General features: G+C 35.0%; 1 protein-coding gene across 5 annotated transcripts; it reads left to right on the top strand.

The window, feature by feature from the left end:
* The first annotated feature begins 812 nt into the window (after positions 1-812).
* On the top strand, positions 813-16,876 carry LOC147404159 (zinc finger CCCH domain-containing protein 55-like). Of its 5 annotated transcripts, none has more exons than XM_086440004.1 (6): positions 817-973; positions 6,961-7,128; positions 12,051-12,168; positions 12,385-12,823; positions 13,585-16,387; positions 16,487-16,876. In XM_086440004.1, exons 4-6 carry the CDS (start codon positions 12,447-12,449, stop codon positions 16,514-16,516), a joined length of 3,210 nt encoding a protein of 1,069 aa, XP_086296130.1. In that variant the 5' UTR covers positions 817-973; positions 6,961-7,128; positions 12,051-12,168; positions 12,385-12,446; the 3' UTR covers positions 16,517-16,876. The 5 variants fall into 5 exon arrangements, with proteins under 5 accessions (XP_086296128.1, XP_086296130.1, XP_086296129.1 ...); XM_086440003.1 differs by having other exon boundaries at positions 6,961-11,950; XM_086440005.1 differs by lacking the exon at positions 6,961-7,128 and adding an exon at positions 5,219-5,331 and having other exon boundaries at positions 820-973.
* Positions 16,877-23,068: the final 6,192 nt, after the last annotated feature.

Raw genomic sequence — 23,068 nt, 5'->3', positions numbered from 1 at the left:
GGCCTTAATAGAGGAATTTATTTTTACATAGTCCCTAAGTTTTGGACACTAACTTGGTAGGACATTTAGTAAATTTTTTATTTTTTAATGATCTCTTATTATTGTTGAAGTCACCACATTTTTATTTATTGTTGAGTTCACAATTTTTATTGTCAAATTCACAATTTTTTATTTATTGTCAAGTTCACTATTGGTAAAATCCACATATTTTCAATTATTGAATTTTTTGTATCTAAAATACATGGAAAGATCAACTAAAAATTTGAGATAACGATTTGTTTTGCTTCATTCAGACTTCAAAAGTGTTACTAAACACACACTAAGAGAGAAAGAGAGAGAAAGCTCATGAAAAAGAAAGAGAACAACATAAAGTGGGTTGTCACTATTTGTAATAACTAGAGAAATGTTTTGTTCAAACTTTTTCATGGTAATGCTCACACTCTATTGTGTGCCACGTCAAGCCTAATAAGAGTAGTTTTGTAAATTTGGGGTGTCATTCATTACACGCGAACTCATGTGATTTGTGTGGATCTAGGATCCTATGAGTAACGTGAGCAAAAAAAATTTCCAATCACAAACTCCCATGGTCCACGTGTTCTTAGTATTCAATCAGAAAATCCTTATTAAGGATATTTCATATACTAGTACCAGTAATAATAAGGAGAAAGTTTATTGGTGAGAGAGAGATCTTGCATGCTATATGTTTTTAACAAAACTTTTTAGTGTCCATATAATTGGTGTGTTATAAGAATAATTTGGTGTGTCAATAGAACTCCATGTCTCCACTCTCCATCCCATTTGAACGCACCTCGTTATAATTCCAAAAGAGGCAAGGTATCAGTTTGGGATTTGCTTTAAAAAGACTGAACTCTCTCGCCACGTCTGTTGTCTCGAGCGGACTCTTCAATTTCATTCAACTCTCCTTTAGGTTCACTTTTAACGCTCTCGAAGATGGGTTTTCGTTAATTCGAAGGTGAGATTTTACATTTTAAACTCTCCTGATTCATTCTCCCATGTTTTTTATTTTAGTTTTATTTTTTTTGTTGTAGTTCTCAAGTCTTTAATTATTTATAGGGTTTTTCTTTGTTGTTCTAGCTTGTTTGTTAATGGGATTCTTCAATTAGGTATTTGATCGATCTCGTAATGCTATTGTTTTGGGTTTTTTGTTTATGCAAATGGGTTTGACTTACTAAGCCTTAAAAAACCCTAATTTTCCTCTTTGGAAATCTTATTACAATATGGGTTTTAATTGTAATGGTTACTTAGTTGGAACTTAGATTGCTATTTTCCTTGTTTTGCTTAGTTTGAGCTTCGTTGTTAGTTTATTGTATTGTAGAAGTGTAGAAAACAATCTTTCAGATTATTCACACTATATTACTTGATTTCTTGAGAATCCTACTAAGGGTATGTTTGGTAACACTTCTGAAGTCTAGTTTCTGTTTTCTGAAATCTGGAATCTGAAGTCTTGTTCTGGAAAAGTTGTTCGTTTTAAAAGAAAACATAATGATCATTTTGACAATATCATCCTTTTGTAATTCTAATAAATTGTTAACCGAATGAGTTCAGATGAGATGTCATCGAAGACCAAAACAATCTCAGTGTAGAAGTAAGGGAGTAGAGCACTCTTGATGCTGGGAACTATTGAAGGCTATGAAATGTTGATCGACAATTGAGGAGAAAATTATAAGGAATTGGAATGTGAAAGTTGTTCAAGCCGAAAAGCTACATAGGGATCAAAAAAGATTGAGAATTATCGAGAAATAATGAACGATGTTTCTTGGGTTTCTATATAACAGAATTTAAATCAATAAAATGCACTCTACATTATCTTTAAAATGTTAGTTTTGCAGTAGAATTGAAACAGAAACACTACAAAAGAATTCCATTAGAATAGAGAGAAATACAAGTAGACATCATAGAAGATAGAAGTCTGAAACACCAGCAACATAAGCAGATTCTAGTTAAAAAAAGTACAAATTTAACAACAAAATCAAAAGGAAAAGTGGATTGAGATGTGAACTACCTAATCAAAAGGAAAAGTGGAGAGACCTTGACAACACAGTTGTAGTGGAAGAAGAGGTAGAAGAGAAAGGTGAGGTAGAAAAGTTAAAAATAAGGATTTTAGGGTTTGTATAAAGAAGAGGGATAAGTGATATAAATCAGTGTTTTGAGGAGGGTATTTTAGGAAAAAAATACTAATTCAGAAGTTTCATCCAGCATCCCCCCATCGTTGAACCAAAAGTTCTGAATTTTGGTTCTTAAGGTTGAAATCTGAAATGAAACAAATGACAATAAAGTTTCTAAAGTTTGAATTTTAAAGGTGGACCACCTCTAGTCAGACTTGAAAATTGTTACCAAACACACTCTAAATCTGTGGACTATATTTTATGGTGTCAAGGTGAATAGTTAGAGAATAGTGTGCTTTAGTGTTTTATGTCTTTTATATTTATACATTATGTATCGAAACTTAAAAGATAAGACATGGCAACTTGGAATGGTCTTACCCAAAGTTTAAACTCTCGTCTTGAGGCAATGTTTCGATCAAGAGAAAAACCTATACTTTCTCGAGTGTAATATTTTGAAATATTCAACGTTTCGGAATCAATGTTTTGTGTTGGTCTTGGCCAATATAGATGCGTATTGGTTGGTTCATTTGTAATACATTCTGGTTTTTTGAACTATGGTCTTACCATACATAATAAGTGACAAGGTTAGATAACAAATCTATTTATTTTCTTTCTCTTCTTCTTCCTTTTTTGTTCTTCTTTCTTTTGCTAAGGAACAAGGTCAAATCAATAGAAATATATCTCCCCCCTTCCCCCCTCTCCCTCTTTTTTGTTTGATAAGTTTAGTTTTAACAAAAACTCAAGAAGAAAACAAGTCAAATCAATAGAAATATATCTCCTCCCTTCCCTTCTCTCCCTCTTTTTTGTTTGATAAGTATAGTTTTAACAAAAATTCAAGAAGAAAACAAATACAAAAATACTTATAAATAAAAACACAAATAAGAAAAGGGCCCTTCAAGGGGAACTTCAGTTTTAGCAGTCAGGTGGGGGTAGGAGGATGATCCCTAGTTGTTACTTGTTAGAAAGCTCTTGAGAACTTCAATATTCACAAATTTGTTTGCTTAGGAGTTTCCTACTCTGTGAATGTGAGTCTTCTATACCTTCTTAAGATCCCACAAAGTTTGAAGTTTCCTAAGCTATTTAGGTTAGGAAGTACTTGGGTTTCTTCTAATGTTCTAGTCATACTCATATGTATAAACGGTATTAAATTTCAATTTCATTGTACATTTCGGCCAACTCGGAAATAAATTTTGTGGAAATATTTTGATCAGTTCGGAAATTAATACAATTTTTAAAAATGATGGAAATAACAAATATTGAGGAAATTTTCATTGAGATTGTGGGGAAGGATAAAATAGGTATAATACACTCTCATTAAATCGTCAAAATACATTAAAGAACCATGTGGAATGTGGAAATTAAAAACAACAATGTTTAGCTACAAATACATGCAAGTGCAAGTATTTGAGAGCTTAATTGTGGAAACGAATAGTACTTTATCTGGAAATGAAGTAATAATATCACATTAACTGCATACACCTTAATACTTAAAAACTTGCTTAAAAATGAATAAACTATTAAGTACTATATTCATATATTATTAGATTTTTTTACTTATAAAAACTATATATTTTTCATTCTTATTTTATCTTTTGAATATGTAGAGATAAATTAATAATGTGTCCAACCAATTAAAACATGGATGATTGTGTGCATGCTAATATCAATGTACTAATATGCTTAAATACATCAAATAAGATGATATAGATACTTAACTAATCACTATTTGTTTATACTAATAAGTAAAGATTATGTTTAATTTTCAAATTAGTAAAGATTATTATCATGCGTAATTCGCAAGTCCTTTCTATAAGCAATTTATTATTTGTTATATTTATAAATTTTTATCAATATTTTTGAATATTTTTTTCCTTCGAAAAACAACATTTTGGTTGAAGTTTACCATTCACCAAATATTTTCATTGAAATCTTGCATTTTTAGCCTAAAATTTGATTATTTTGGTCGAAGTCCAATAGTGATTTCCATTGAAATATTTACAGAAAGAATTTGTCGGTTAAGTTTTGTGTTGGACCTTGGGGAAATGGAAATATTCAGTGGAGAAATGTCGAAATTTAATATTGTACACACAAACACACACACACATACATATATATATGTATGCTGCTAACATCTAATGCTTCATTGGAACATTAGCATCCTCCAATACTTCTATATTTCAATAATGCCCTTAGTTGTATTCACATAAAAAGGTAAGGGAATTTGGTACTTTAAAATTTAAATATTAAATGCTTGTCTTATTGAAAAAGGTAAGCTCTTTTTTGGTTTTCTAATATTAAAAATTTTAATGTAATAAATTCTATAAACACATTTACAAAAATATCCTTTCCATTATGAATATACATACATGCCTGTGTGTGTACTAGCTTGCAATTACATAATAAATTAGAGGAATCCCAGTCATTATTCATAAAATAACTAATACGTTTTCTGGTTCCAAATTCAATGCTTTTAATGCATGTGCTCATGGGGCCCACATGGAGATGAATCCAGGTGATCTTGGTTCAAATAATCTTCCCTCCATGGAGGTCATCCTAACAAAAAATTAACTCATTCCTGCATTTCTGAACTTATCAATTGACAGATGTAAGTTGGAAAAAAAAAAAAAGTTTGTGAACTACACATTTTTTGTTGTTAGAAGTTGTAAAATGATAGAAGATGAGTCTGAGAAATAATTCAATGGAGTAGCAAGATTCATTCAGCTACCCCAAATTTTTGTTATGCGGCTTTGATGATGATGATGAGATGCTTTAAAAGAGATTTTTTTATAAAATGAGGGTGTTTTCCATAGTGAAAAATCTTCACCTAAATGTAGCCCTTGACTATGTGTCATTTTAATGTGTCGAGTCTGCTGTGACATACTATATGTAATACGGTTAACTCATTCCCATTGAATTAAGAATTTGATCTCTTTAGGAAAGAGTGCTACATTAATTGCTTGTACGGTTCTCAAAATTAACAAGTATTTTGTGGCAAACATTACAAATTTCTAATTTTATATGCTTGGCCTATTGTAAGTAATAAGTGAAATTTATTATTAAATATTCATTGTCTGATTAGATTGTTGATTCAGGGCATTATTGCATCATGCTATAAGATGATTTTCTTTCAGAAGGTGCTCAAAGGGTCGCATAAGTCCTACTTCATAGGTTGAAAACCAAGATCAGAAAGCATTCAGTAAAAGAGGTCTTTGACGCCTGATACATACATACAATTTTTTGAACGATAATATATATATTGTCTATGTAAGAAGATTGTGCATGCAAACTTTTATTCATTGCATTTTATTGTGTGGATTGAATGTTTCCAATTATGTACATAACAAGGCTTCAATCTTTCCAATCCGTTATGAGGGTTTCAATCCATTGATCATACGCAAGTGACAGTAGTACATTGGGGCATCCATCATTGTTGAAAAAGGCCTTGGTCAAATTTTTATTGGAAGTCCAAGCACATCAAGAAAGTTATTGGAAACATGTAACTGATCTATCATATTTTCAAGCTTCGTTAGGAAAGGAATTCAACATTTCCAGAGCATATGACTATTGGAATGTGGGAGTGTGTTTTTATTTTTGTTATTTGTTAATGTTTTACAATTCAGAATATGAGGCTTAGAATGAATTAGATTCAAATAGGACTGGAATATCTGAGTTCCTTCATATATGTGGACATGGTATATGCACGGGGGGCTTCTTGTGCTTACTGATGATTTCTCACATCCAGCCAATATCTTTATATGAAATGGGAGGATTTGTTTTGTGGCAGTGACCTTGAGGTGATCAGAATTGATGGTTGCAAGTAAATTGAACCAATAAACGCGATGATTGATACTTATTATATATAAAAAAATGTGATGGCTGACTCTCCATTTGCTTTCACAATTCAAAGTCAACCTTGAATAACTGTTGGAGCACAAGAAGGCTTGGTCTTGCACAAAAGCTTTTGCAGTGAGCTAGACACGTAGATATGACTCTGTTATGGTCAGCTGTATATCAACTTTAATGGAATTATGGGTGGAACACTATAATCTCACGTGAGAGTGATACTTAGGAATGAGCATGAAGGTCCATGATTGATTTAGCTCTTTTTGAGTTTCACTGTCTACATTTTCTCTATTTGCAAAGAGATGCAACCATTGCAGTTTGTAAGTTTCATTAACTACTGTGCATCTTTTGTAGCGTGTTTGAATGTGCCATGTTTCACATATAGCTGAAGTTTGTGGAATTGTAAAGGAACCCGTTGTAGAGATATTTTGGGATGATTATGGACACAATACTTGTTTTCTTGAGGGCTTTGAAGGAACAGATTCCTCATCTTTGTGAGTGTTAACAGATATTATTTTTGTGGTTTTTGAGTGCTAAGATCATCACATTTTGTAGTTTCATAGCTACTCCCATGGGGCTTCTTGTTTGTGATGGAGTCCTTGATAAATTTTAGGACATAACACTGTTTCGTTCAGAAGTCTTCCTTCTGGAATAACCCTGACATTTCTGTATGTTCCTTGCTTTTATGGTCAGCTCTTTTGTTATCCTCTCTTTCTATCTTTATTTCAGTATGAGTTATATTTCTCATGACAATAAAAAAGGAAAATAAATGATATCAAGTCTTTTTTATTAAAAAATAAGTTGTGATAGAGCCTGCTTTGCCACCATTAATTTTTAAGCCCTTATATTTAAAAGGCACAATGGCTAGATTTTTGACTTCAGATGCATAATGGTGTAATGATATGGAATTAGTGTAAATGGTTGACATGTGATCCTACTGTCTAATTTGGTTATACTGATGACTTTTTTCTTTTGAATTCTTCTTGAGCAGGTTGAGAAGGAGACGAGCCACCAACTCCTTTTCAACAGAGTTTTTATAAGAAACTTCACGCCAACCACCAATCTTGCATGGTGGTACGACCAAGAGGATAGAACCATGAGGTCGATAGGATGCCACATTAGCATCTTTTGCGATCCCTATCCTGGTCGTCTGTTGTAGGTGAAGTTTCACCATGTTGCTATGGAGTGTTAGAATCACGAGTTTGATGAGACACCACCTTAGCATTATATTCGATCTTGATTTTGGTTGTTCGCAGTGGGTGAAGCTTTGCCATGCTACAATCTGATATCACTTCCACTTGGGCAATAAAAGTTTCCCCACTATCAAGGATTTGAATAGACTTGATGGATCATGCCTTTTCCTATCAATCTGATGTTATGTTTGACAAAGCAAAGAGGAGTTTGTTTTGTTTTTTCCTTTCCACTTTTCGACGAATTCCCTTGAGGAATGGCTTAGTTTTTTGTTGATTCTAAATATCCACAAATGAAAAGGTATTATTGTGATAGAGATCAGTCTCGGGATGAGCCATTGAGGGCCTATTAACTGATGGACACTATCTTTATGGCTTGGTGGAGACCAACCAAGAGGCTCGAAAACATAGAAATTTGAGCTCTTTTTTGTTTCTTCAAAAAAGTAGAAGCCTCATCGGGACAAACGATGCAACGCATTGGAGTGGTTGTGAAGTAACATAAGGAATCAATCTTTGAGCAGCTATCTTAGGCAATTTACCAGAGTTGACCTCAATGATAACCCCTGATACTCATCTACTGAACATTTGACACCCATAGGCATATTGGGTTCTTATTATCTTTTTTTCTTCTACAAGTTCTACAATAACTGTCATTCCCTTGTGCAACTAGATGTCAAACAAAAAATAGGGATTGGTGTGCCAGTGGGACCAAAGCGACTGAGGTACTTGAGATGGTAGAGTAGGTAGATAATTTGATATTGGCATCAACCACTTGATGCTAACCTCTCGAATCCCTCTCCTGTGGAGCGCATTAGTTGGGGACTACCTTTGGAACTCCCACAAAGTGCATTAGCCTAAGGAATCTCCCTCTATTGTTGCTATTTTTTCAAAATTTTTTTTTTGTTCCTTTGTTTTTTGATGAACTACCCTTTCGGCCCCAACTTGAAACCCTTCATTTTTTGAACCTTTTCCTAGCATCCATGTGGAGATGATGCGAAACAATTTATACCGGAAGGTTGAGAGTGCATAATCCTCGAGAGATTAGTTTAGTGGTAGTGTGCCAAATTATTTCTAAGGTGTTGGCATCTAGGTTGGGAGTGGTAGTGGCAATGACGATCTCGCTTTCCCAAGGGGCCTTTGTCTAAGGAAGGCATATTTTTTACCTGATTTGATAGCCAATGAATGCATTGATTCCATATTTTGTTGTGATGATTTGAAAATGGATATCGGAAAGGCCTTCGATCATAAATGTTTGGGACTACATGTTAGGAATAATGGTTTTTGACTTAAAATGGAGAACGTGAATCAATACCTGTGTTCTGACCACACTTCCTCATTGGTTCTAGTCAGTGGATCTCATGTTGGCTTTTTCAAGTTGCAGGAGTTTGATAGGGCGGCCCTCTTCTGTTTCATTTTTATTATAAATATTCATTGATGAAGAGGAATGAGTGGTGAAGGCGAGTTAGGAAGCATGTTGGTAGACCTTACAAAACTATTGCTCAAGCCCCTCAACTTCCCATATTCAAGAGTAGGGGAGTTAGGAGGTATGTAGGCATTCTCAAATGCTTTGAGCATGTGTTTGGTTTGAATGTTGACTTGGCTAAAAGCAAATATTTGGCATTGGAGAAATATATGATATGGGGGAGTTACCAGATTGATCGTGATGCCAATTAGGCAAGTTGTCATTTTCTTACCTTGACCTTCTTGTGGGTACTCACAAGTTGAAATTTAGGTTGGATCGGATGGTGCAAAAATTGGAAACAAAATGAGTTTTGTTGAAGAAACATTCTCTCTAAAGGAAACAATCATTCTAAATACCTTACGCAGCCTTCTGATAAGCTTCATATCCTCATTCTCCATTTTGATGTCTATGGAGAAGTTACTTGAAAAATGGGTTATGGACTTCTTATGGGACGGCAAAGATAATACACGTAAGTTTCACTCAGTGGTGTGGAACAAGTTTTGGCAAGAGAAAAGTGTTCAGTGGCTGTAGTATCAACTCAAAAGGAAATGAGCATCATTTATGAGGAAAGTGATTGTGGAGAGTGGAATCCTTTATGGATTCATTATAGATAGTAAATTTGGCTCTTGCAATTAAGGTTGGTTTTTAAACCACCTTATCACCCATTTCTGTTTGTTATTGTTATGGAAGCATTCTCGAGCCTGTTAGACACCAAAGTCCATGAAGGCTCTTTCGAGCTTCATCTCAAATGCAAGAACCCTATGTTACCACATTTCTGCTTTGCGGATTATCTAATGTTTTTATTCAAGGCAAACTTGAGGTCAACCAATGCTTTAAAGGACACTCTCAGCCATTTCTTTTCCTTTGTTGGTTATCAAGGTAATGAAGCTAAAAGCAAGGTGTTCTACTCAAATGTCCCAAGCAAAACCAAAGGGCCCATAGGAAGATGCTTTGGTTGGAGAGAAGGTACTTAACCAGTTAAATACCTTGGCCTTCCTCTCGTCTATCATGACTTTGAACCCCTTCTTGAAAAGATTAAGGGAAAAAAAACTAAATCTTGAAAGGTGAGGTTTTTGTCCTTTGTAGGCAGGTTCTAGCTTGCCAGAGCTATGCTTTCCAACATGCACAGATATCGGTCTTCATGTTTTCTTCTTCCCAAGAAAGTTACCAAGGAAGTGGGATAGCTGTGTCAAGGTTTCTATGACCAGGGCTAGATTTAAACCCTAAGTACCATCCAATCATTTGGAATAGAATCTGCTCCCCAAAAGAAGGAAGGAGGTCTAGGCTTGAAGAATACTGTAATTTGGAATAAGGCAGCCATCCGTAGAAACCTATGGTTGATTTCTTTTCGAAGAAACAATGTGTGGGCTGATTGGATGCGAGAGAATTGAGTAAAGAACAAGAATTTTTGGACAATGTAGTGTCCCCATCAGTTGCTTCTTGGTTATGGAGGAAAATTTTAAAAGCAAGGGAAGATGTTGTTGGTCCTATTCGCCGCATCATAGGCAATGGGGAGAACACCTTTCTTTGGAAGGAACCATGGCACTCCTAAGGCATTCTTGTTGATGTGGCTATTTGCCTCCATCGCTATATGTCTTATCCAATTAGATAAAAAAGGATGATCAATTAGTGTTATATTTGAGATAAAGGAGATATCCCTTGGTATGTTGGTCTGCGAATAAATTTGAACGATTGGGAGATTGATTCCCTTGCTCTTCCTTGATAGACTCAATGTTTTTGTTTTTCAGCCTTGAGATCTATAGATGAAAGATTTTGGATTTGGAACCCTAATGGGAATTTGATGTAGTAGAAGTGTATGAATCAATAGATTTGATACGTTGTGTTCAATGAAATATTCTAAATCAATTTGAATAAATAAATTCAATTGATAAACAAGCAATAGCTTGAAAGAAAATATAGCATAAAGCTAACAAGTAATTAAAAGAGAAAAGGTAATTCAATTGATTGATTGATTATCATTAATTTTCGGATTTGAAGCTCTTTATATAGATAACTCCATCATAACAATTTAAAATCCTACTAAAATACTAAAAATTAACATTCCTAACATATCTATAATATAATACTAATTTTCTAATCCTATTAGAATTCAAATTGGACACTTCTAAGCACTTCTAATTATAGTCTAAATAATAAAAACGAATTTAAAATAAATTATAAACTAACAAGAAATTGTACTCCTGACATAATTTTGAAATAAAAATCCTACTAGAACTAGAAATAAAAATAAAACCTAATAGAATTAGAAAACTGTTTAGAGTTGTAGATGTCCTACATTAGAATTACTCAATGGGCCCTCTCTTTGGCGATCATACTTCATATATGTTCACCAAGTCACTTGGACGAGGAGGAGTGTTAATATTTGATTATTGGTATTTACAAGTATATGAGGGTAGAATATTGTTTTGATTTTTATTACTTTAAGTAGGATTATAATGTTTATTATTCTTCTTCTTGAATTATGTATGAGAGAAGGAGCCATTGGCATACTACTTGATCCCCACTCCCCTCTATTTCTCTCCTTCTCCCATCTTCTCTTCTGCTCTTTTCTCTTAGTTTCTTTTCCTCTATTTTTAATTCATCTTTTCTTTAAAACCCTAATCCTTAGCAAAACTTGAAACGTTTTGCACCACTTTGTTGTTATTGAGGTTGCACATTGCAAACTCAGAGCATGACAAGTTTCATTGCAAACCCTAATTCAGGATCTGTGAACTGCTGAGTGATTTTAGTATGGTTGGAGATTGGCCAGGAGTCACGTATACTTAAAATTGTCAACCCTAATTTCAATATTCATTACTCTTCTCCATCATATAGTTACCCACTATATCTTTTAATATCTCAACTCTGCTTATTTCTAGGTGTTTTATATGGCATCGAGTCAGTTTAGTGGTCGTAATAGATTTATAGTTGCCACTTTTTGTCATTCATATCTTCTGTTCTTTGATTTCTCAAATAACAGTAGTCATGCCATTGTTTTCTTACTACAAGTGATGAAGGTGCTGAAAGATTATCCCTATTCCCTTAATTCTCTAAATATTTTACTTATAAAAACAATGTTCTCTAAATATTCTCTCGTCGTGTTTGTGTGTAATACCTGTTCAAGGATCTTCAATTCCCCAAGTTATAATTTGGGAGTTGTGTACATGTTTGATCTTGAGTTTAATTGATTTTAGTACTGAAGTAGTAGCTCTTGTGATAAAATACGGAGATCCTTGAATTATACGTGGTTTGTTTAACCAGACATTTTATTAGTCGGTGGAAGCAGCATAATGCTCATACGCACATAATACCTTTATCTGAAAATTTAGGTATTTGATGATTTTTTTTTTTGCATGAATTTAGGTGGCAGCTTTTATTTATTTCTTCATTTATTGAAAATAAACATTAATATTTATTTTATTGCTCCAGTTTAATATGTGTGTAGCATAACTTTGTTGCTCGAGGCTTTGGACTGATGACATGGCTTTAGATAGAATTGAACTGAAGAACTGGATTCGTTGAACTGCTCCCAATTTTTTGCGACAAGGTAGATCCCAATGACTTTCATAATATGGTTTACTCAAGTGGGGTGTGAGTTGCTCGCTTACTCTATTATGTGAAGTTAATGGGGGCTGTAGCCTTGCTTTTATCTTAACAACGCTGATGGTAAAAGTACTTATAATGCACCAAAGAAGTTCAACGGAAAGAAACAAAGGAATATAAATTTTATGAATTTGAGATTCATATTTTTTTATTTTTCCAGATTATACTGAATCTTATTTGGGAGAAAGAATATTGGACGGTGCTTCGAAAGGGAGGAGTTCAATGACTGACAGTGTCAGGAGACGAAATTCTAAATGGGATCTGAAAGATGAACCCCATCTTCTTCCAATTGAAACCAAACAAGATAATACATGGTCCGGGAAAGCAAGCGAGTCCATTCATGATAAAATATCACATTCAGAGTGGAATTCTTCCAAGGGTGTTGGTAGTTATGATCCAACGTGGTCTGATAACAGTGCTGTGAAATCTAAAGGTAATTCTGGATGGACATCTTGGGAACACTCACCAGGAAACAGAGGTGAACAGAAGGATGAGAACGTCGATCGAAGTTGCAGTATGAGTTTGTCTCCTAGTCTTGATGGACAGAGACAGCGAAATCGTAGTCATTCTCCGAAGAATGATTGGAGCAGGTCACGCAGGTCTATGAATAGCAACTCTTGACAACACCCAAATTTTCTTATAACTAAACTTCTATGGTTCTTCTATTCTTATCTTTTGTTCTGATATACATATATGGGGGGGGGGGGGGGGGGTTCGGCTCACTATCTTATTCTCACAACACGTTTTGTCCTATGTGGCTTAAATTTTTTGGACTGGGCTGTTTTTTTTGTGAGGATGATCTCTATGGTGAGGAGATCGTACTCACCAAAAACCAGCCAAATCTGAAACATCCAAGTCCATCAAAAGTGGTTTTAGAATTGTGAACCGTCGATTGTTTACTGAAAATTTGTAAACCACTTTTGATGGACCTAGAAGTTTCAGATTCAGCTGATTTTTAGTGAGGATGATCTCCTCACCATAGAGATCATCCTCACAAAAAATCAGCCCAATCCGAAACTTTTAAGTCACATAGGACAAACGTGTTGTGAGAATAGGGGAGCCGAACGCCCCCTATATATATATATATATATTTTTTTTTTTAAACTCAAATTCGAATCTGTTTTTGAAAATATTAAGGGAAGGTAGTTTTTTGGTGATTATTCAGATGCAGATACAATTTTTTAAGAGTGATTCTATTGGCACACCAACTTTACTTATAATACACCATCATTTAGAAATTGAAGGATTGTTTAAATATAAATTGGCATGTTATAAGTAAAAGTTGGTGTGTCAGTAGAAGTTCCATTTCTTAATTGGTTTCATTATGCTGACTAGCATTATATTTGGATATGGTATGCAGGAGTAGAAGCAGGAGCCCAGTTTATGGTTCTAGGCGCGGAGTAGAGGGATGGAATGACAGAAGTAGTGGATCCGTACTTTCAGCCCCACCATGTAAAGATTTTGTGGCAGGGCGGTGTAGGCGAGGCAATCAATGTAGGTTTCTTCACCAGGATAACCATGATTACGAGGGTAGGAGGCATGAGAGGGGAAGATCTTCCGGGCATTCTAACTATGACGAACAAAGTAATTACTTACGGGAAAAGATTTCCTGTGATGGAGACTTGGAGAAACATGAATCCCCAAGGAAAAATAGACCAATCAGTCAGTGTAACAATTTTCTGAAAGGGAGATGCTACAGGGGATCATCATGCAAGTATGCCCACCATGGTTCTTCGGATGATGGTCATGGGACAAGAGGAAGGGCCCACGACAGAAGTGACACAGATGTGTCTTTTAGGCATGGCAGTAGGCGTGAACCTCGCAGGAGTACTAAGGATACTCCTTGCAAATATTTTGCTGCAGGAAATTGCCGAAACGGGGAAAATTGCAGATTCTCTCATGAGGGTGCAACCTGTGATAGTCCAGAACGAAGGTCTTGGGACAATAGGAGGGATCATAATTTGGATAGTGAGAATAGACCCTGGGGTGACCTAAAATGGGGCGATAAAGCAGCTGAGTCAGCACATGGTAGCCCAGAAGGAAAGCCGCGGCGTGATAGGTGGGGCAATAGTTTGGATAGTGAGAATAGACCGTGGACTGGTTCAAAATGGGGTGATAAAGCAGCTGATGTGACTCATGGTAGCTTAGAGGGAAAGACTCTTGATGATAAGTGGAGCCATAATTTGGATAATAAGAGTAGATCGTTGGGAGATCCGAAATGTAGTGACAAAGGTGCCGACTCAGATGTAGCAAAGTCCTCTCAGTGGAAAACTGATACGGATGGTTGGAAAATTGGTGTTTCTGTATCTCAGTCCACTGAGAAGTCTTCGAATGATAGGTGGGGCCATAATTTGGATGATGAGAATAGATCGCTGGAAGATCCGAAATGGAGCGATAAAGCTGCCGACTCAGATGTATCAAAGTCCTCTCAGTGGAAAAATGAAACGGATGGTTGGAAAACTGGTGTTCATGTATCACAGTCCACTGAGAAGTCTTTGAATGATAGGTGGGGCCATAATTTGGACGATAAGAATAGATCGTTGGGAGATCCAGAATGGAGGGACAAAGCCACCAACTCGGATGTAACAAAGTCCTCTCAGTGGAAAACTGATACGGATGGTTGGAAAATTGGTGTTCATGTATCACAGTCCACTGAGAAGTCTTCGAATGATAGGTGGGGCCATAATTTGGACGATAAGAATAGATCGTTGGGAGATCCAAAATGGAGTGACAAAGCCACCAACTCGGATATAGCGAAGTCCTCTCAGTGGAAAACTGACATGGATGGTTGGAAAATTGGCATTCCTGAATCACTGTCCACCGAGAAATCTTCAAACGATGATGATGTGAGTAGAACAGATGTACACACATCCCCTCGATGGAGAAGTGACAAAAAGGGTGCAAACATGAGTGTTAGAGAATCAAGGGGTCATGGAGAATTACTCGATGCAGCAAACATGCCTTCTGTAGAGGCTAACAAAGAGGAGTATCGATGCTTCCTTGATAACAAAGAAACCGGACACAATGATCAAGATTCACAATCAATGCAGCCAACAGAAGAGGGCAATGCCGTCACAAACAGTGCCAAATCTCAGAATGTGATCAATGGTTCCTCAGATGTTGCACTACCGATGTTTCCTTTGTGTGGACAAAGCTTCGACCATAATGTTCAAAGCATAGATCCTCAACCCCATTCAAACTTCGATACGATGAATGGGCCAAGTCAACAAATAGTCCCTCCACCTTCTCGGACTCGGAGGGGAATAAGTTTTGACCTTAATGAATCAGCCCAACAGATAGTTTCTCAGCCTTCATATCTACACCATCTGACCCCATCTCATGAAAATGTATTAATTGAAAAACCTGATATGGTTGATCCACAAATTACATCTGGAACTCCGACAACTCAAAACATAGTTACTAGTGAACAGGTTGCCCAATTAAATAATATTTCAGCATCTCTGGCTCACATATTTGGGAAAGTCCAACAGCTACCACATCTATATGCTGATCTAAATTCCTCGAACTCATCGGTGCCTATCCGCCCCAACGATGTGGGCCCAGTTTCACATTTGGTTGAATCGTTTGTTCAGCCTAATCAAGTCACTTGGTCTCAAAAGCAGTATGATCCAATCAGTGATAGTATTGAGTTGAGTAAGTCGGGCTTCAGTACCCAACCTCCTCCAGGTTTTTCAACAAATCCCATTGAGCTGAATAAGACTGCCAACCAAGAATCACAAACTCCATTGATTACGAGTGAGCCTAATGGAAGCAATCATGTCAAGAGTGACATTTTGGAGGAAAAACTTCATCAAGAGAGTCACTATGTGAAGCGGTCAGAGGACATGGATGCCATTATGGTGAAAGAGCAAGATGCTGTTCATTCAGAGGACATGGATGCAGACGTCGATGAAGACAGTAAAAAAAACAAGGATGATAAGGGTATGCGAATGTTCAAATATGCACTTGTGGAGTTTGTCAAAGAAATTCTAAAACCTATATGGAAGGAAGGTCGACTGAGTAAGGAGGCTCACAAAACCGTAGTGAAGAAAGTGGTTGATAAAGTAACTGGTTCTGTTCAAGGGGCTCATATCCCTCAAACAAAGGAGAAAATTGATCAATATTTATCACATTCGAAACCCAAGCTTACCAAACTTGTAAAGGTGAGTGTTGGTTCTATTTTCTGTTGGATAATTATTTCTATTTGTGGATTAGAAATTATGTTTGAGATAGTGACTTGCCTTTTTTTTCCTTCTGTGCAGGCATATGTGGAAAAATATCTGAAAGCTTGAAACTTTCAATGTTTGTATGTTTCTTGAATCCATTGTATCCAACATCATGATCTCACAAATTTTTTGAATCCATTCTGGAAATTTTCTTTTATACTTGGCTTTCAACCACCTTTTATCTTGTTGTTGGTTTTAACTTCTGTTGTTTTGTATACTTTGGTAATTGGTTGAAATAGACAAAACTCCTGCATGTAGATGTGATATAATAGATACCGAATTTTTTGTTTTGGTTCATCCCTTCTTAAGTATGTTGCTTTTTAATAATGCAACTTTTTTTTTCCGCTTGTCTAACAAAAGAAGACAGGTTGAGCTTGGAGTGCAATGGAACGAGGACCGTACACTTGTATTGTGTTTATGCATGCATATTTGAATCATCTTTTTGATGATCACTTCATTATCTGAAGATTTTACTCTATTGGAATTGAGAGTTAGATGCTAAACAATGGAATAAAGTTACTGATGTGAAACTGGAAACCAGTGTGTATCTATCTCGTGGTGGTGATACTGAAATTGAACTTTTATGTCCAGCTATTTGCATTCTGTGCAAGCTGCACCATATATTTGGCTCAAACTTAATGGTTTTCTCACTGTATCATTGCCCTCTTTAATTTTCTATGGTCTGGCTTTTTAACCCACATATTTGGAGCTTTTGTGGTGTTTGGTTTGTGTGGTTTCCATGCTTTGATGGACAAGATTCATAGAAGTGGTTCTAGTAAAATGTCTTTTAAGAAGAATATACTTGTCTACAGCAATGCAGAAAAGTTAAGGGCCTGTTTGGATACAAGAGCCAGAAGAATTTAGAATTAAGTATTTTCAAAAGTATTATTTGAAGTAGTTGGATAAGTGTTGTGCATTTAGATGCAGGTTTTGAGAAGTACTGTTAGAAGTATTATTGACAAAATTTTGTGTTTAGAAAGTATTCTGGATTCTAGTAAAATGACCAGAATACCCTTTTATGCATAAATTATTGTTTTTAACATTAAAAGCCAACTAGTTATGACCTAAAAAATAACGCTTACTATTTTATCCATAAAAAAAGTTATCCTAACAATTTAAATTTAAAAATATACTATTTTTTTTTTTTACATATGATTCTAATAAATATTTAAAAGAGAAGAAAATGTCAAATTACAATAAATGATAAATTAAGAGAAAGTACTCAATTAAATTAATATGATCATGTTCAACGAGCATCAATATGATCATGCTCAACCAATCTAATGAACTTAAGAAGAAAATTGTTGTTTGGGATATGTTTATATAATACCACGGGCTAATTATATCACATGTAGATCATTGTTTTAAAAATTACATAGTACTTGAGTTTAGACCATTTACTTGAGAGAGTTGAATTGCAACTCAACACCAAACTCCTCTTGTGTGATACATGGGACTCATCCAATCAGCTGTTATTGTGGTCCTTTCTTGATGAACCTATAAACTTAAAATCAGTCTGATTGGCGATTTTAATTCTTGCATTTGGTTATTAACTAGCACCGTGGCGTACAAAATCTCTGAGAATTCTCTGTCAAAATTGGCTCTTCTTCTGCTCTTTCTCCTCCATTTCCATCTTTCAGAGAACCTATCTTCTCCCTAAAAAATTTCTCTTATGTTTGTCTTTTCAATAGAACTCTGCTATAAAAACCCAAATGAAAATGCTGAAAGATTGATTGAGATGTTGTTGCCATTTTTTCTCCCATTTTTCCAGTTTTGCACCATCATTCACATTTGTAATATTTGTATTTGTATGTATGTATACATGGCTTGGATTCTTGACAGCCTTGAAAACCCCTACAATTTCAGATCTGGGGAAGATGAACAATGGTTTTCTTTAAAAAATAAAAATTACAATTAAAAAAAAAAATCTTAAACCAACTTACCTATGAACGGTGACAAGATTAATGAAGAAGATGATTGTTCCTTTGACGGAGATGACGATGCGGAGAAAATGACCATTGCCTTTGAAGCTCCAATAGAGAATCTCTATTTCGGTTGAGAATTATCGTGAAAATTAAGTGTAATTTGGAGATTTCATGGGGGCATTTTTGTTCAATGAGCTGTTATTTAGACGTGATTTTTTAGTCCCCGCAAGCACACATTTGAGAAGTACCTCGATGGGTACTTCGTGTAACAATACTTAAATTGCTCTTAACGAGAGTACTTATTTTGGTAGAAAGTCATCCAAACGCACGCACAAGTGCTTCTGGCTCCCCACAAGAGTCAGAAGTACATGGAGAGTCAATCCAAACAGGCCCTAAGCTTTTGAAGTGTAGGGGCATTCCAAATCTCTCTCTCAGGCAGATGTGGGTAGTTTGACTGACGAATTCTTAAGGATATTGGGTGGTTCCCTTTGGTTTTGGAAGGCTGACAACCATCAGTTCCTCCCATTGAAATGATCTCATTTTGTTTATTTTTATATTTCATTAGTTAGTCTTATTTGATTTTAGCTTGCGACCCGATGAATTGTCCATATGATGGAGATCAGAACCTCGTAAAAAGTCTTCTTGAATTTAAAGAGAGGATTTTTCGGGGCGAAAAAAAGAGAGAATGAATTCTCAAAAAGAGTGGGAGGGATCATGAGAAAGAGGGAGAATGAATTTGTATTCAAAATCCTAGATTTAAACAATCTTTTATTTCGAACTGAAAAGGGCATTATGAAATCCTACCTTGCAAAACTCTTCATATATGGTACTCTTCGAAAAAAAACCTCTCTTTAAAGGTGGTGCATTTGGAGAAGAAGTGGGTTCATCTCTCCTTCAACATGTCTCAATGAATGAAATTTTCATTTAGTCGTGCTGGAGTGACTCCAGGCTGGAATCTCATATTGCACTTCTTGACTTGAAAGTAGATACGAACCATAGATGTTTTTTCTTCACTCATATCAACTGGTTCCTATTCCACTTTCACTTTCACGTCAAGAAAAACAAGTGAAAAAACATCTATGGTTCCTGTCTACTTTCACGTCAAGAAGTGCGATATGAGGCTCCAGCCTGAGGCCACTTTAGCATTATTCTTTCATCTCTCTCTCTTTGATGAGAACATTTGGAGAAGAAATAGATTCTCTGTAAAGTGAGTATTTCGAGGAGAAGAAATGGATTTCGAGATTGTCTAGAAGGCAAAATGGGGTGTTATAGTAAAAAATAAAAATAAAGAATGGTTATTCATCTACAATAAGAAAATATTGGTGTGTTGTAAATACAATTTGGAGTGCCAATAGCACTTTCCGAAAAAAGAACTTTGCTATGTAACAAACAAACACATTAGATCTTAAATATATTTTGACAACAGATGAGGCCATTGAAGGCCTGAACCGATTTGCATTATACAAAATAAGAAGTACAAAGGGTGGCTGACTTCAAATCATCTTTTTTTTTTTTTGTTAAAATAAATGGTTGCAAAGGGTTTTTAAACCAAATTTGTGTTGTTTTTAGTTTTCATGCATAAAAATCTCATTAACAAAGTTAACATTGTCTAGCCAAACCCCTTGATTTTTTCAAAATAGATGAAATACTGCTCCTGACCATAAGTCTGGAAAGGGACTTCATATCAACTACTATCAGAATCAATGTGATTTTTTTTTTTTTTTGGTAGGTGAAGGAGGGATTTTGAGCCCAAATTCAAATGATGTTTTGCTATCTCTGTCTAAGTACAAAAATGAATTTTACCCAAACAAAAGTCCTGAAAAAATTCCATATTTGTACAATGTATATATATGATGTGAAATGCGTGGGGAGACCACTTTAATGGAATTAAGCTCGTCTTTCCCATCAAATTTCCTTATCTTAAGCTTTAAGCTTGAGAAGTATATTTCAATCCAATCGATGACAACTCTTTAAAATCTTAGCATGAGAGTCAAGTCACAAAAAACTCACACGTTTCTATAAAATATTTCAATTTCCTTCTCTTTTGATACATATTTATACCCTCTTACTACTCCCACAAGTAGCACCCAAAAACCAATCTTCTCCATCTCTTCTACTAAACACACACCTTTGCAAATCTTCATGGCTTCTGTACAAACCAATGGCTTCCCATATCTTTCTCCTCCACCCCCTTCAAATGGGGCCCCACCCCATTCTCCCTTTACACCCCCATCATCACCTTCTCATATCGTTCCAACACCACCTTCACCACCCTCAGACAACCATACCACGATTATAATCGTGTTTGTCTCGTTTGGTGGTCTCTTCTTCTTAGCATTTCTTTCAGTTGCCCTTTGTTTTTTCATCAAGAATAAGAAGAAGAAGAAGAAGAAGATGGTTCAAGAAACCGATACTATAAATACTCATGAACATTTGAAGGTGAAGGAAGCCATTGTACCCGTCCCACACGGTACACAATCCGTGATGATATCTATTGATGATGATGTCGAAATTCAAGAAGAAATCAAGAAGAATGAAATGGTTGACGAAGGCTTGCACGATAAGTCTACTGAAGTCGGGGCAGCCTCTTCTGGTTATAGTAATCACCTTATTGAGCAGAAACATTGATCACTAGCTATTTATTTGTATGATTTAAGGCTTCCTAAGGTCTTATTTATATGTTCTATTTTCAACCAAAAACTGTGAGATATCTCATTGTTTTCTCTTTCATTTTGTAATAATTGAATGGAATAAAGAATTAATTGTTGTGTTTCTATTAGTTGAAAATGAAAGATGGGCTTAGACCCATACATAGCTCAGTTGGTTGACATATTGCAGCCTCTCAACTTTGACGTCGTGGGTTCAAGTCCAGCTTACCAAATAAAAAAGGAAAAAATCTAACTTCTAAGAGTTGTACTTAGTTGACGGTGAGAGTCAATTACAATTTCAGTGATCGTTATCATTCATCATCTTATATTGGGCTTTAGTACGAGTTGTCAGCTCTTAGTTCCTAAGAAGTTATAACGGTCTCCTAAGAGGTGATCGAGTTGTAACTCCATCAAAAAGGAGAACTTTGAAGAGTTGTAGGGTTACAACAGGTCCCTAATTCTCGATATGCTTCCAAACAGCTCCTAGGATTTATGGTAAGAGGTTGATCATGAGAAATTTTCTTTTACCCAGTCATAGAAGAACACAGTTTGAAAACATTTACTAAGGAATTTATTTGTAAAAAATCTCATTAATAATTAAACCATTGCCATCTGGATCGGGTTCAAGAGCCAAAGTGTTTAGTCTCATATGGGCTAAAAGTTTCAGAATGAGTTTATTTTTGTGAGAATGGTCTTTACGGTGAGGAGATCATCCTCACAAAAAATCAGCTCATTCCAAAAAAAATATTTCCATATAGATCAAAACTTTGGCTACCGCTGTTCTTGCTATCCATATCTATATACTTTGATAGTGAACCAAAACCATCAAAGGATAGTAAAACGTAGGATGATAAAAATAGACAATTTGGCTTAGGACATGAAATAATCTTCATAATTGGAGTCAGCTCTTCTTATAATCTAATTGATCCGTTTACAAAAAATCTTGAAGTGCATAAAAACTCAAAATGGGTGGATTTATAGATAATTACCTGAACACTTACTTACAGTGAGAATCTAACCTAATATTTGTTTGTTCAATGTTCATATTCAATGAAGAAAATAAATTGTAAATTTGTGATGGATAAAGAGATATTATGAACCGAAATCAAAATTCTCATTATCATCCAAAGTCTGGTAATAAATCTGTTATGGACAGAAGTAGTATGAGTATTGCTTTTAATAGATTTATAATATTTTGTGTTAAAATATTACAATTACATGGACATCATTTTTGACAAATACATATATACAAATGTGAAAGTGCAGTAGTACATTCAATAAAAATATGCTTCGCCTCACATACAATTATGAAAATGATCAGGTAGGTAGAGCCTAAAATTTGATAATATTGAGCACCATTATATTTACGAAGGGTGAATATTAAATAATCTTGATTTGTTATATAAGACCATTAGTTCAAGACATAGTAACTAAGAATCTTGATCATTTCTGAATTAAGATTATAACTAAGTGAAGGTTCAAGTCTTAGACACGTTCCTTTTTTTTTGCTAAGTATGTCTTAGACACCTTCATTTATGCACAAAATTCATTGTATAATTTGAAAATGTGTGAGAGGTTTTTTTAAAAAAAATTATATTTTACAGTATGATCCATTGGTGCAACAATTTTGTGAAATAATCCAATATATCTAAAATTAAAGGGAAAATTACTTAAAGTACCTTGACAGAGAGATTTCTTTTTAATTAGTCCCTGAGTTTTGGGTGGTTGCTTGATAGTCCATTTAGTACTAAAACTTTATTTTCTTAATGGTCCCTCATCCTCATCTCAGGTTATAATATTTTTAAAATGCCTAAACTACTCTATTTTCATCTTCTCCACATTTAGGTTTTTCAACTATAATTGCAATCATTCCAACAATTTTTTATCATGAATGATGGATGGAAATGATATATATATACTTCTAATTTTGAACATTTACATGTATTTTTTGATCTATTTTGACGATTTAAAACAAAAAACGAATAACGAAACTAAGATTCAAAATTTTTATTTTATAGTGTCAAGCTCACCAATTTTTATTTATT

The sequence above is a fragment of the Akebia trifoliata genome, chromosome 4 (genome assembly GCF_017979445.1).
Source record: "Akebia trifoliata isolate Shusen 1 chromosome 4, ASM1797944v1, whole genome shotgun sequence".
Taxonomy (NCBI): Eukaryota; Viridiplantae; Streptophyta; class Magnoliopsida; order Ranunculales; family Lardizabalaceae; genus Akebia; species Akebia trifoliata.
The sequence above is the reverse complement of the archived record's forward strand: the minus strand, read 5'-3'. Positions and strand labels throughout refer to the sequence as shown.

Coding starts and splice junctions, on each gene's coding strand:
- LOC147404159 (XM_086440002.1), top strand. CDS start 12,447: ATGACTGACAGTGTCAGGAGACGAAATTCTAAATGGGATCTGAAAGAT. Junction 12,824..13,584: donor GATTGGAGCAGGTCACGCAG/GTCTATGAATAG, acceptor TATGGTATGCAG/GAGTAGAAGCAGGAGCCCAG. Junction 16,388..16,486: donor AGCTTACCAAACTTGTAAAG/GTGAGTGTTGGT, acceptor CCTTCTGTGCAG/GCATATGTGGAAAAATATCT.